The 13,583-nt window shown below is 55.7% G+C and overlaps 6 protein-coding genes across 6 annotated transcripts; 3 read left to right on the forward strand and 3 right to left on the reverse strand.

Annotated features, from left to right (window-relative positions):
- Window positions 1–429: 429 nt before the first annotated feature.
- On the forward strand, window positions 430–1,345 carry IUM83_08110 (Mitochondrial Carrier (MC) Family; the record flags this gene model as incomplete). The annotated part of the gene is made up of 2 exons (XM_067932462.1): window positions 430–751; window positions 819–1,345. 2 exons carry the CDS (start codon window positions 430–432, stop codon window positions 1,343–1,345), a joined length of 849 nt encoding a protein of 282 aa, XP_067790019.1.
- Window positions 1,346–1,447: 102 nt separating this feature from the next.
- On the forward strand, window positions 1,448–1,864 carry IUM83_08111 (hydroxyisourate hydrolase; the record flags this gene model as incomplete). Its single annotated transcript, XM_067932463.1, has 1 exon — window positions 1,448–1,864. The coding sequence occupies one exon, from the start codon at window positions 1,448–1,450 to the stop codon at window positions 1,862–1,864; it is 417 nt and encodes a 138-aa protein (XP_067790020.1).
- A 523-nt stretch (window positions 1,865–2,387) lies between these two features.
- On the reverse strand, window positions 2,388–4,615 carry IUM83_08112 (uncharacterized protein; the record flags this gene model as incomplete). Its single annotated transcript, XM_067932464.1, has 5 exons — window positions 2,388–2,482; window positions 2,551–2,584; window positions 4,043–4,193; window positions 4,278–4,399; window positions 4,481–4,615. The coding sequence occupies 5 exons, from the start codon at window positions 4,613–4,615 to the stop codon at window positions 2,388–2,390; spliced, it is 537 nt and encodes a 178-aa protein (XP_067790021.1).
- A 523-nt stretch (window positions 4,616–5,138) lies between these two features.
- IUM83_08113 (run and fyve domain-containing protein 1) lies at window positions 5,139–6,475 on the forward strand (the record flags this gene model as incomplete). The annotated part of the gene is made up of 2 exons (XM_067932465.1): window positions 5,139–5,321; window positions 5,393–6,475. 2 exons carry the CDS (start codon window positions 5,139–5,141, stop codon window positions 6,473–6,475), a joined length of 1,266 nt encoding a protein of 421 aa, XP_067790097.1.
- Window positions 6,476–6,637: 162 nt separating this feature from the next.
- Window positions 6,638–9,897, reverse strand: IUM83_08114 (SAP domain; the record flags this gene model as incomplete). Its single annotated transcript, XM_067932466.1, has 3 exons — window positions 6,638–7,659; window positions 8,275–9,620; window positions 9,710–9,897. 3 exons carry the CDS (start codon window positions 9,895–9,897, stop codon window positions 6,638–6,640), a joined length of 2,556 nt encoding a protein of 851 aa, XP_067790022.1.
- Window positions 9,898–10,294: 397 nt separating this feature from the next.
- IUM83_08115 (ras-like protein) lies at window positions 10,295–11,446 on the reverse strand (the record flags this gene model as incomplete). Its single annotated transcript, XM_067932467.1, has 5 exons — window positions 10,295–10,582; window positions 10,671–10,757; window positions 10,846–11,045; window positions 11,134–11,314; window positions 11,393–11,446. 5 exons carry the CDS (start codon window positions 11,444–11,446, stop codon window positions 10,295–10,297), a joined length of 810 nt encoding a protein of 269 aa, XP_067790023.1.
- Window positions 11,447–13,583: the final 2,137 nt, after the last annotated feature.

Below are 13,583 nucleotides of genomic sequence, written 5' to 3' on the forward strand. Positions count from 1 at the left end.
CGCTGTATGCCATTGACGACTCATCTCAAGTCCGGCATACTCATTTCTCTACTGAGAGGCATTCATTCTTCGGAGGAATAGGACAATTCCTTCATATCATTTCGCCGTTGCCAACTTCAGATATAGCAATAGTGATCGAGTTTCGAGATTGCATCTTCGTTGCTATAGATGAATACGTTTGATTCAACACTTTGATCATGAATCGTGGCCTGTGATGAGTTTCTTATAAGAAACTTTCTTACGAACTGGATTAGTACAGGATACTCCTGTCAGGACTGATTAGTACTGGGGGCCATGGTGCTTCGTATACATTGAAGTGTCAAGTCCTCAAGCACAGCTGGCTAGCTGCCTCGGCAAATGATGTCAGTCTGCAAGTATCATCCAAGCGCGCAAGCAGTAGTAATTGCAACCATGGCTAACCGAGTCACCATGATGCGGAAAAATTGGAGTAACTTTGCTGCCGTTTACACGGAGACGGCTAACAAGTCGATGACGCTGCAGTGTGCTCAGCACCTGCATTCCTTCATGCAGCTGGATGGCGCCCAAAATGTTCTTGAGATCGCCGCCGGTGCTGGATTAGGCTCGCTCGACGTAGCCCAGCGCATGCTTCACGGGCGATCTGAGCTGCATCACGGAGCCAAGCGGACCTTCACGGTCACCGACCTGTCCCCGGTGATGATCCGAATGGCCGAAGAGAACTTGCGTACAGTCAACACGAGCATTATCGAAATCAACTGCAGGGAAGCCAACGGTAAGCTCGCCTACCTCTCGTTACTCAGAGTCACCTGCAGTTGCTAAAGGATTTTGCGTGCCTTTAGGTCAAGACCTGGCTGAAGTGGCTGCAGGCTGTGTGGATCGCTATATTGCCAGTCTGTGCTTGCAGCTGGCACCCGACCCGGACGCGATGCTGCGCGAGGCCAACCGAGTGTTGACCCCCGACGGAATCGCAGGTTTCACCATTTGGGGCTCTCCCGATCGGAGTGGCAACTTCACTATCAACGCTGCCGCCAACAAGGAGTTGGGGCTCGAGGAGAACACGGCAGAGCACTCCAACTTCGCCATGGGGAGAGACTTGCCAGCTTTGCGCCGCCAGTTCGCCGAGGCCGGGTTCAAGCACGTGCAGATCTGGCCCTTCCAGTGCGTAGTGGAGCTCTGGAGCGGCAAGCAGTTCGCAAAGCTTCACCTAGACATGTTCCCGCTCGAGGACGGCCAGGAGGAGCTCCGAGCTCGACGCTTTTCCGTCGTGGAGCGTATGGCCAACGAATGGCTCGCAAAGGGAGCTCCCATCGGCCTGGAAACCTACATCATCGTCGCCAGGCCTTCACTCGGCTCAGCCATGCTGTAAGACTCCGTAATACAGCCTCAAAAGTCCACAATAATTCCTCGAAATTCACAATACATCGTCATGTAATCAGATGGCTACATTCGCATTCACACGCATCCCCCCATGTCTTCTGCCTCGCGCCGCGTCGACGCCGTTCACCGCCACCTCTCAGCCGCCCCCATGAGCTACAAGTCGCCCGTGACGTCGCATATCCTGGACACGTCGCTGGGTCGTCCGGCTGCTGACGTGCGCGTGGAGCTGCAGCGACTGCAGTCAAGCGGCCAGTGGCTGCGAGTGAACGACGGTCGAACCAACGCCGACGGACGCGTGGCCTCCCCCTTGGTGCCAGAAGCGACACCCTTCGAGGCCGGCACCTACCGCATGGTGTTCTACACCCAGGAGTACTTCGAGCGCAACGGGGTGTCGGAGTACTTCTACCCGGAAGTGACCATCGCCTTCATCGTGAAGGACCCCACCCAACACTACCACGTGCCGCTGCTCATCAACCCCTTCGGCTACTCGACGTACCGCGGAAGCTAAGAAGGGTAAAAGAGTAGGTTGCTAAGGTGAACCAGGAAAAAGTTATTAAAACTTTCAGTCGTAAATTACGGCTCGTAAATGGAAAACTAGCGCAAACTATTTGTTTTTCTTGTTGCAGCATGTTATTGTTTGGTAAGGACGACGTAAGTTTCGAGACCGGTGGGGGACCTTTGACAAGTACTGGTCAGCGAGTTAGGCGCGCTCGAGAAGGATTTTGCGCGTAGAATCCCGTCGTCGCTTACAACAGATCGTTGGCAGTAGAACGAGGCGAAGGCTTCGCCACTTCAGAGCTCCAGAACGCACATGAACGGCCAGATGCGGATACGGAAAACCCTGCGGCGGCGAGTCTGGAGCGTACAACTGGGAGGTCACAGCCGAGATCGAAGCTGCGGGTGTCCCAACCGTGCTCGAGTCCGAGCTCGCGACCAACCGCGGTGGAGAGTGAGTGCTTGGCGGAGTGCTCGGGTTTGCCCCAGATCATGAAACCTGTGAGACCGTCCGGAATGAGCACGCGCTTGGCTTCCTACAGCATCACACCTGGGTCTGGTGTGAGCTGTAGACACATACTCGACACATATCGATTCACCGAGGCCCTAGCCACGTCGGACAAGGTTTCGTCTAAGAATTAAAAGCTGTCGTTAGGATCTCCGTAGCTCGACGTATGATTCTCGTGTAGATGGGCTTACCATTGGCCTCCGACGTCTTCAAACTCCACGGTATCTACTGCGGCCTCGGCAGCAGTTGCCAGCGTCTCACGCGCCATGGACACACCATCACAGGGGACAAATCGGTGAAAACTAACTTTTTCTTGTCCTTCTTGGGGCCACCCTTGGAGCTCATGCGGTGGAGAATGTCCAGCGATCAGATGCCTGGGCCCGCACCAACTTCAAGAACGTTGCGAGCTTCGCTTAGCTGCATATGAACGTAGTTATCGTGCACACGAGAGTAATGCGCTTGTTGGGTGTCTCCGCGAACCACGCAGTATACTTGTTCCAGCGATCTCGAACTTGCTCCAGTGTCGGCGTTTGAGCTTCGTTAGACGTGCAGTCCAAGAGATTCTACGAAATGAAGCGATCTTGATGAGATTTTACGCTTTCAACAGATAAATCCATCCACATCCAAGGTGGCAACACCACTGAGATCATCGGGGAGAACCGGGGCATCGTCTACTTCAGGATCGGGATCGTCGAAGTCGCTGAGCTCGTCTATTTGTTCCTGTTGTAGCTGGTTGTCTGTGCTCTTCCGGCGTTTTGAGTTGGTCGGCAAGTTGGCAGCTTCTTTTTGCTTCTGTAAGACTTGCAGACCACCTAGCGGTGCTGAGAGAGACTGAAGCTTCGTTGTTCTCAGGATTCGCTGGCGAGCAGAATACCTACGGTGTTGTGAGTCTTGCCCATGCGGAGACATTTCTTGGTTGTTCACAGCGGACAAGACATCAACCGTCATGGACACAGGAGGAGTTGGTGTGCCAGAGGAAGGCCGCGTCAGTGACGGCAACTTGGATGGTCGCTTAGTCGCTGCAGACATCTGCCGAGCTTTTCTTGGTTTCTGAGCAACCAGTGTTGGTGTTTCTGGAGTCGAACCGCGAGGTGGGGGCACTGGAAGAAGCTGCTGGTAATACGCCAATTCGCTCTTCGCCTTTATAGTCTCCTTCGTGACCTGATCCCGTGCAGCGGCAACAAGGTTGTTAAATTCTTCAAGCTCAGCCTTCGTTTTAGCATCAAGCGCGACAGTTTCCGGGAACAAGTCGGTCTCCGCGACAGATGTCGGGAATGTCCCGATCGGAATTCTGGGGTTGCTTTGGAGCGTTCGTCGACACCGCAGCTTCATGATCACCTCGCGAGCCTCGCGTTGGGATTGAATTGAAGTCACATCTGGAAGAGGTAGCGGGCCGTCATTTACTGGTGACGATATTGCTGAGCTTCCTAGTGACGAAACCATGGGACTCGACTGCCATTCACTTGATCCAGGGCGCGACAGAGGGGGGAAAGATTCCGTTCGTGGGGTTCGATTGGCTTCCGCGTTGTCTGTTGCGTTATTTTGCTCCGGTACCAACGACGTCTTGGTGATTTCTGTTAGGCCTGGAGAAGGTGCACGCTGGCGTACAGCGTTTCGCTCGATTGCACCGAATAGCCTTAGTGGTGGGGCTTTCACTTCTGGCAGCGACGGTGGAAACAGTACATTATTCTCTCGGTCACGCGGGGACGACAACGCCTCGTTTTTCCAGGCTTCGAGGCGAATGACAAGCTTGCTCAGCCTCGTATGAACCACAACTTGATCCTGGAAGTTGTCCCAAGCGTAGTCGCTCTCAGACACTTCGGGACGTTTGAACCTGATGATACAGCTCAATTGAGACCCACGACTTAACACAGCCTCGAGTGAAGGTGACGACGATGTTGAGTCATTCAAAACTAACTCGAATCGCGGCGTCGAAGGGGGCGAGAGGATGATCGGAACACTGGCGTTGTCTGCTGGACTGTCGGCGTGCTGCGCGTGTCCGTTGTCGAGGTTCAGCGTGATCGACTGCTCCCCAGTCGCCTGTAATGTTATGTTGACACAGACAACGTGGCGTCAGACACGAAAGACTCGAAGCAGCAGCGTTTCGTCGTTGGAACTTGCCTCTCCATCGCGATTGTAGTGTTCAAACACCACACGGGCGCGCGAAGCCCGCAGCACGAACTCGTCCTCGCCCAGCAGCACCAGCGTCGAAGCGAGGTCCTTGTCGCTGGAGTTCATTTCAACTGTCGCCGTCATCGTTCTGATGTTGCGGACTGCCCGTATCAGCGCTCCCTGGTGCGCGTCGATGTTTTCTGCAAGGCGCTGAAAATAAGTCGACGGAGGCTTGTGCTCCAGCTCCCCTCGGGCAAACCAGCATGCCTGCAACTGGTTTGAGGCAGGGAAGAGGCAGCTATCTGGACGCACCGCAACGCGCGTCTGGATAAAAATTCGTAGCCGTTATGTCGCCGTCCTTCCTCGCGCGTTCCCCCATGTCATGCCGGGCCAGTCTTATCGAGCTGGGGACGGCTTGTTGGCATTAGTGCGAGGTTGTGCTGGACTTGATGCAGGCGCCACGCGGTGATATTCGAAACGGTCCGGCGAGTGGCGGGAACCTTACCAACGGGTGCTGGGCCGTTGAGTACTTCAGCCGATTTTAGAAGCCTGCATTCAAGTCTCCGCGTGGCAGTGGTGAGCCCGTCGTCCAGGGCAGCCAACGAGCTAGGCTTGCCACTTCTCAAATTGCTCCGCGACGTCGAGAACGCCACGAGTCCACAACAAAATGGCCGATAGTCTGCCGCTCTCGTTCCCAGCGCTGTACAGTTGCGCGCAGTCGGCTCGCTCAGGCCCCAAGGTTGTTCCTGGTGTCCCGGTGTCGTCTTGGAAGCAGGACGACAAGGTGCTGCGGTGCGGGATCTGCGCCAAGAAGTTTGGGCTGCTGCGCTGGAAGCACCACTGCCGAGCTGTAAGTTCGAGATACTTGGTTCGTTTCTAGGTCCAGACACGGAGGTGCTCACGTACCGTTGATGCTTGCAGTGCGGTGATATTTGTTGTCGTCGGTGTCTTGGGTTCTGCTTAGTGGACGTCCCGGAACAAGGCGTGGATTTGGCGTACACTTGTGCTCGCTGTGTGCAGAAGAACACGAGTAAGCACGCGCTGGTCGGGGACGTCAGCTGGCCGTTCACCGGAGACTCGCAAGGCTCCCGACTCCACTTGAGCCGATCGGCCGATTCGCTTGCGACGATGGCGATGAGCGACTGCACACCTTTGCCCACTCCAGTCTCGCCGTGCTCGTTCTCCTGGTCGATCACACCGACTGCTTCCCCGCCTCAAAGTGCGCGCGAGTTTGATGTGGTTGTCAGTCAGTACCGTAACCAGAAGCTCCACTCAGTCTGCTCTCTGCTTGTGGACTATCTTGACTGCGTTGGCGGAGCTATCGTTCTCATGCAGGACCTGCACCTGTGGGTGATCGCACACAAGGGGCTCCGATCGCGAGTTCTGCGGGACCCCGCATTTCTTTCCATCTGTAGCCGTGCATTGAGCACGCAAAGCGCCTTCACCGTACCTGATCCCAACAGTTCGTCTTCATCTTCTACATTCGTTGACCCCAGCACGTTTCAGTTTTTTGGAGCTTCCCCGCTCTTTGATGTTCGTGAGTCCGCTGGGCCAGCTCTCGGGTGCATTGTGGCACTTGACACCCGACCTCGTACTGCTGCTGCCGCGGCGAAAATGGAAGTCACGTTGGAGAACCTCGCAGACCACGTCATGGACTTGTTGGCGCAGGAAGAAACCATCTTGCGCATCTACGCTTCAGGCGATTTCAAGATTTTTGCGTCAACCGCCACGGACAACTTCCCTGCCCCGAGCCCGTCATTCGATGGGTTTAGCAGTACCTCGTCAACCGTAGCTTCGGGTTCTCTCTTTTCGTCCATGCACACGCGACCCCGGCGATCGAGCAGCTTTGCGTCAAGCGACGAGTTTTTCACTCGCAGTGCTAACTTCAAAGGAGACAGATCAGCCATTCGAAAAGCTGTTGACATCGCATTCCCCTCAAAGAACGAGCAAAAGCGACCAGCTCTCAGCAGCTCGCGCAGCGTATCAGCCCTGAAAGCAGCATGAACGACAGTGAACCCCACCCGATGCAGAAGCAGTCCCTGCTTCTCTTGTACCTTGAGTAAACTGTGGCAACTCGTAAATATTATTTTAATCACTTCACCAAAGTACAAATGCCACAACGACAAGCAGATAATCTCACTCTTCTTCGACCTGCACTTACCCAACTCACCGGCCATCATACCCCATATCACGTTGATACAGCGCTCTGTCTCGAGCCGTCGGGCGATCTGCTAACCAGTTGCCGCTACTTGTCCGCCTAGCGAACCGCTTCTTCTTGCGGACGTCGGTGGTCTCAAAGATCGCCTCCAGATTGCATGTGTCCACGAAGTCCTGGAAAATCGCAGGCGATGGATCGATAGCGTTTCTGCCAAATTGCGCGCTGAGGGTCTTGTTAAGATGATCCTTCTGGGCCCACCTCGGCACTTTCTTCTTTCCGTGGCGCTCCGAGTCCGAATCACTGCTCTCGCCATCTGACGACTCCGCATTGTCCGACATCTCATAGTTTACGATCTCGGGCGAATGGCTTTTAGGCGCATACAACTTTACGGGAGGGGGGGACATCATCGCAGGTTGTGGAGCAGGCTTGGATACCGGGGCAGGCTTGACAGGCTTGGGTACGGGCTTGGAAACGGATTTGGAAACAGGTTTCTGTAGTGGCCTTGATGCCGGCTTCGTAGTAGGCTGGGACGACCCAGATGCACTCGCAAGGCCACGAGACTTTTGTTGTGATGAGACTGTAGATGAAGTTTTGGACGCCACAGTCGAATTCGCTCCGTGACCGGCCTTCTTTTCAGCCGCAAGCATTGCTCGCTTCTTTTCCAGTCCTGCACGCATTTCCTTCAGTTTTTGCTGACGCTTTCTCGCTAGCTCAGCCTCTCGTTTCTTGCGCTCGTTCAACCGTTCTTGCTCTCGCTTCGCCTGGGCATCCTTCTCGGCTTTTTCCTTTAGTGCTGCAGCCTTCCTATGCTCTTCCATTTTCTTTTTCAAAAGAGCCTTACGCTTCTCCTTCTCGAGCTTCTTCTGTTCCTCAAGTACACGCGATCTCTCCGCCAGCTTGAGAGCATTCACAACCGGTGCACTGCGGCCGCTGTTGCTGTCTTGCGAACTAGTATCCTTCTCTAGCAGCGTCGTGAACGAATGCAACCCACTGACTAAGTTCGAGATAGGCTTTCGAGTGCCCGTCGTAGCTGTCGAAGTGCCAGACTTTAAAGCATTCTCCACAATTGATGGTTCAGGAATGGATGACACTGTCGAAGACAGAGAGTCCGATCTGTTCCTGTTTGCCAAGGCTTCAACGGTCTGCACCTTTGCCGAATCCGGCTTCTCTGTGGCTTCTTGCAGTGTTTTGGAAGATAGAATGGATGGCGCCGCCCGATCCGATTTCTGGTTGGACGGATTAGCGACATCGGTACGCGCTGTTATTTTGTCTGACGGATCATTGTTCAATGTGGTTGGCATCGATTTTGCCGTTGCAATCCGATGAGTCAAGGAGCGTTCGGTTTGGTGCTGTTCGTCAACCATAGAATACGTGAATCGTGGTGCCTGTGGCTCGTAAAGTGTGCTGTCGAGGGCTGATGACACATCCGAGATACTTTCCACCTCGTGATGGCGGGCCATAGATCGCATAAAATCGTAGTCCTTAGCTTCTTCCGTATCCAGCTGTGGTGCCACAACTGAGTGAGGAATTCGCTCTTCCGCCTTTGAAGCTAAAGCAGCTTGACGAGTCGCACTTGAAGGTGTGGAGCCACGTTCTCGGGTTGTTGCTGAAGCCTCAGAAGTAGGTGGCGAAACGTGGTCGGTACCAGATTTCTCGGAGGATAACGACACAGGCGTGTGGGCATGAGCCTTTTTGTCTCCAGCTGACGAAGCTCGCAACTTTGCCTTGAGTTGGTCGCGCTTGGCCCAGAACGCTTTGCTTGCTTTAGCTTCTTCAAGACGCTTCTGCGCAGACAGTTTGGCGGCGGCCCGTAGTTTCTGAGCCTCGCGCGCGACGTTCTCTTGAAATTCTCGCTTCCTGCGCTGCTCTTCTGTTTCGTTTTCTGGTATTAAGTTGACGGAGGCACCCTTGGGAGAAAGAGAGGATGATGAAGGGGCCACAGGAGTGCTGACGGATGACGATCTCGCTTCAGGTCCAGGGGTTGATTCAGATGTAGCAGGCTTGCTTTCGTCTCGTGGTGTCAGCGGAGCCTTTTCTGGGCTGGGGTCAGGCTGGGTAGAATCGGTCTGCGAGCTCTCGACAATAATGTCCACCTTGTCAGTAGGGGCGAAGCTGACTTTCCTGGTAATTCCCTGTGTGCTTGGTGCCAGCGACGAAGCCTTCCGCAGAATCGACTTCCGCTTCCAAGCGAGCGGGCTCGTGAGTTCGCTCTTTCCACTAACCTGCATCGACTTTCGCGTGAGTCTAAGCTCGTCGTGCGTGACCATGTCCTCTGCATGCCGAGAGTTATCACCACTAGCTGAGCTGCTGCTCGCCTCAGAAGATGTTGGCTGTTCTCCTGAATCAGCTTCAGGCACCGATTCTGCAGTGTCCAGGCCTGTCGAGGGCGTCTCCTCCGTTTGTGGTGAACTTCCTGCCTGCAGTTCCTCTCCGCCTTCTACAGGTGAAGACGAACCGTGCGGCTCATCAGCAGCCTCCACCGGCGCTTCCAGCACCACCGCGTCGTCCTGCTGTTCCTCCACAGCCTTCGGCGACGTGGCCTGACTCACCTCCTGGCTCCGCGGGGACTTGTTGGAGCCCACACTTTCCCGTACAATCTCGTCCGCCTCGTCGTCGAGAATCTCGATCACCTGCGGCCTCTTGTCCTGCTGCTCCTGCTCCTCTGGCGCCTCCTCCACCTGCTCCATCGCCAGCGCGCCGTGCTCCTTCTGCTCCTCCTCCAGCGCGTCCAGCAGGCGGTCGAACAGCACCGCCTTGAGGCCGCTGGTGCGCAGGCCCCTCTTCTTCAGCTCGGAGCGCAGCTCCGCCACCTTGAGCTTGCCCGGGTCCTTCAGCAGCTCCTCGGACGGGCGGCCTCTTTTCCGCGGCCTCTTGTCGCCCGCGTCCGCGCTCTCCGCCCGTGCGCGGAGCCTCCCAGACAGCCGCGCGCCGCTCTCCGTCCGCTGCTTCTTGTGCGCGGGTGCCTTGGCCTCGAACGCGTCCTCCAGGCATCTGCAGGCCACGAGAAGCAGTGCAAACGACGCGCGTGAGTCTCCTGTACCTGATGCACCCGCTGCCACCCCGCAGAAGCGCCTAGTTACCTTGGAAATGGCGCTGGAATGGCCGCCGACTGCTCGAAGCGCGCCTTGACCTCCAGCGCGCGCGCGATCTGCGCCAGCTCGTCGCGCAGCCGCGACACGTTGCGCGCGTGCTGCTTCTCCAGCGCCGACCAGTTCTCGCGCGCCAGGCTCTGCAGCTGCCCGCGCACGCGCAGCACGGCGTCGCCCATGCTGCCAGTCGCTCGCCTTTCCTCGCAATAATGCGCGCGTTATCGGCTTTTTGAATTTTGAACATGGATTGTACCGGTAAAGTGGTACAATTTGAAGAGAGGCGACAGTACTGAACCGGTACTGGTACACTACTGCGAATGTTTGGGAAGTCAAAAATGAAAATTCACATTGGCGAGCACCGCTACGCTGCTGCTGGTGCCGGCCTGCTTGCTACTTGCACTGCAATTGCCACCCGCCCGCTTCCAGTTGCCGCTGCCCTGCCTGCTACTGTCTATTTACTAATAGGAGTGTCTATACTGGCACCTCGGGTGTCCTGCTGCCGCTTCGTCCACCTGCGCTGAGTCTGTGGGTCGTGCGCGATATGGTCCGACCGCCTTGCAACGCCCCCCAGAGCCGCTACAGAATCATACACGAGCTCTTCTTTTGCTTGGGCACCTTCTTCCGACGCACCTCGCGCACGAACGTCTCGAATACTGCCGTCACGTTCGCCCCTGTGAGCGCGCTCGTCTCTATGTAGCGCGCGTTGTACGAGTGTGCTATCCGCCGGCCTTCCTCCGTGCTCACTTGGCACTTGCTCGGGTCGCGGTCCACCACGTCCTTCTTGTTGGCCACGAGGATAATCGGCGGCAGCGGGCGGCGGCTCTCGTTGATCTGGAGGTGCAGGTCGAAGAACGGTTGCAACTCCTGCAGTACACAGCACATAAATCGCCGAGTGTCAGTCGCAAGCCCGACAAAACGAACGACGTCCTTGCTGTTTCCTGCCAGCACGTACGTGAAGCGAGATCCGCGAGTCCATACTATACACAAAAACATAGCCATCCTTGTCCATCATCCACTGTCCTCGCAGCGACTCGAAGTCCTGCAGCAGTACCAACAACCAGCGCACAGCGAGTGAGCCACTACCTCCCAATTTCCAGGTCTCAGCGCGCTCTGGTTGATCAACGCACATCCTGCCCTGCGGTATCCAGAATCTCGAGCATGCACAGCCCGTCGTCCACGGTGATGGCCTTCCTGTAGGCGTCCTCGATGGTGGGGTCCCAGTCCTTGACGAAGTAGTCTCTCACGAAGCGCAGCGTGAGCGCACTCTTGCCCACGCCACCAGAGCCCAGCACGGACATGTGGAAGGTCTCCTGTCCGTTGGCCGGACCTGTGTCAGACAGAGAGAGAGAGGGGAAAAGGAAGCCGCCCGTCAGTGCCTCCATCCACGTGCAGCACTGCAGCTCGATACCCCGTACCGAGGGACTTGTAGAAGGCCTCGCCCTGCGAGACGTAGAGCGTGTCGTTGTTCTGCAGCTCGTCCACGTCCGAGATCTCGGCGCCGCTGGCCAGGAAGAGCCGCTTGGCGCGCACGCCCAGCTTCTTGCTCGCCACCTTCTTCAGCCGCGCGATGCTGTCCTTGGACTTGAGGTTCATCACCTGCGCAGCACACGGTCAAGCCCCGCGTTGAGCCCCCTCGTCTGAACCTACACGCCCATCTCTCTCGGTCTCCCCCACCTTGCCCTCGGAGCCCGCCTCGTTGCGGTAGATGAACAGCCGCATGTCGCTCATGGTGGTCCCTGTGGCCGTCCGCTGGCTGCGTGCAGCTCTGTCTCGCCGGCCAGTGGAAGCGAGCGGGCCGCGGTCGAAGCCTGCTTGCCTGCCTGAGTTCTCGCCTTCCTCGAGTGCGCAACCTTACAACACACACAAGTCGCGCCGGGTGTCCCCCCTGCCGCGGCAGTAATGCCCGCAACGGCTTTTGACTTGGCGTTTGTATGGGCTACGGTTACCGAAATTACCGGTACAGCTGTCCAGTTTGCGGAATCTGCACATATAGCCACATAGTCTCCGTAAGCTAATGACAGTGGTACTCCCCGCTGACAGACCTGCGAGTGAGCATTGGGCTCCGCTGACTGGCAAACCTGCGATTGTTGCGCCAGCGAGACCCCATCGAGCCTGGCAGCTATCATCCACAGCACGCTGCAGTACTGCCGACTGTGGCTGCAGGTGCTGGCTGCCTCTCGGTTGAGGCTGCGCACCTCGGCGAAAAAAGTTCCTCCCGCGTCCTATCATGACAATCGCGCGGGCTCTGCACGCCGCCGCTAACAAAGAGTAGGCACGAGCGGACACACAGCGGGCGAGCATGCACGCCACGCCGATGTGGCCAAGGGCGAAGAGGCTGCGGCGCGAAGGCAGGCAGCCCAGCGATACAGAGCTGGTAAAGACCATTGTGCGTCGGCCATTGCAACGCCAGAACTAGGCAGAGAGTCTGAACCTGTACGTGCGTGGCAGCCCCATCCTCATATTCAGAACCTGGGTGGCATACGGGTCGAGGCAAAAATGACGAAATCCGTATGTATTACTGTCAGAGCTGTAGACGGTGCGACTTGTTATGCAGGCCTTGATGTGCATACTGACTCGAGCACTCCCCGTCACAACTTTTGGTGGTGCTGTCCTCGCTGTTGAGTGCTTCACGAGGACTGGCGAGCTATAGCAAAAAAACGCCAGTGAGTCGAGACGGCGGAGTTCTTCTTATTCGAGAGTGAGAAGGAGGTGGAATAAGCTATCATCCCCGAGCCCGTGCGCTTGGACTGGACACTGACAGCTCAGTGCCTCAAAATTAGTATTGTTCGTCCGTAGCTATTACGAGGAAAACAATGATCACTCAGACGGCGCCATCAATGAAATGGATATCGCACGAGCATTGCGTGGCCCTCGCATTCACATTGCTATAAACGCCGACAAGCGAATCGATAACAAGCACACTAATTAGGTTTTGCGTGGATTGTAAGCGGACCTACGTAGAATTTGCAAGCATTCATTGTGCACGGACGGGTATTGGCAGCCTCGATAGATGGTAATGATTGCAACTCTCCGTCACGCGTATTCTATCAGCGAGGTCTACTGGTCCTCCTTGGCGAAAACCTCGACGAGGCAGTTTGCCAGTGCTGAAATAATCGGTGGAGTTAGTAGACGACCGCTTCACTAAGGGCTAGCTTTGGCCCAGGCAGTGTGTCTAATATCAAACAGCCAAGTTTGGCATCCAATGTGTTGCAGTGTTCCTGCTGCCACGTTAGTTAGCTGTTGATACATCGCTTTGCGCTACGCCATTGGTAGCATCTCCAAGTAATGGATTTCAGACGAAACCGTTGGTAAGGTGGGAAATCTGAGTAAATGTTATACATTGGCCACTGTGGAGATATAAGCGGGCTTCTAGTATACCGGCTCGGTGAATCGTCTTCAGCGTTTAGAAGCAAGGCCGCAGCAGCTCCGGATTTTGCAGAATTCAAGATTGGATGGATGAAGTTAGGCTTCACGTAGGTAGGTATGAGTGGCGAGTTCTTACTTACGATTTGGAAGTAGAGTCTTTTTCAGCTAGCTGTTGGCGTTTCGAGTGACATTAGCTTGATGCTGTCACGGATGATCTCACCGCAATAGGACATAACCGATCGCTTCGCCTCTATGCCCCTCGATAACACAAAGACAGCGATCGCAATGACCTACTCAAGCTTCAAGCCCAATCAAACAAGTAACTCTCTAGCACTGAGTCGTAAATTCGATAAAGCAGACGACAACAACAACCTTATCTACGATGGAGTAGTCAGGTTAGGCCTCAGCTACTGGGTTCCGATTCACGAAGCAAGGTAGGCTGTCAGCCCTGTATTCTCCTGCTTGCAGCAATTGCCTAGAAGCGTAGGTTTGTCCAGAT

Source organism: Phytophthora cinnamomi (genome assembly GCF_018691715.1).
Source record: "Phytophthora cinnamomi strain GKB4 chromosome Unknown Contig49, whole genome shotgun sequence".
Lineage (NCBI taxonomy): Eukaryota > Oomycota > Peronosporomycetes > Peronosporales > Peronosporaceae > Phytophthora > Phytophthora cinnamomi.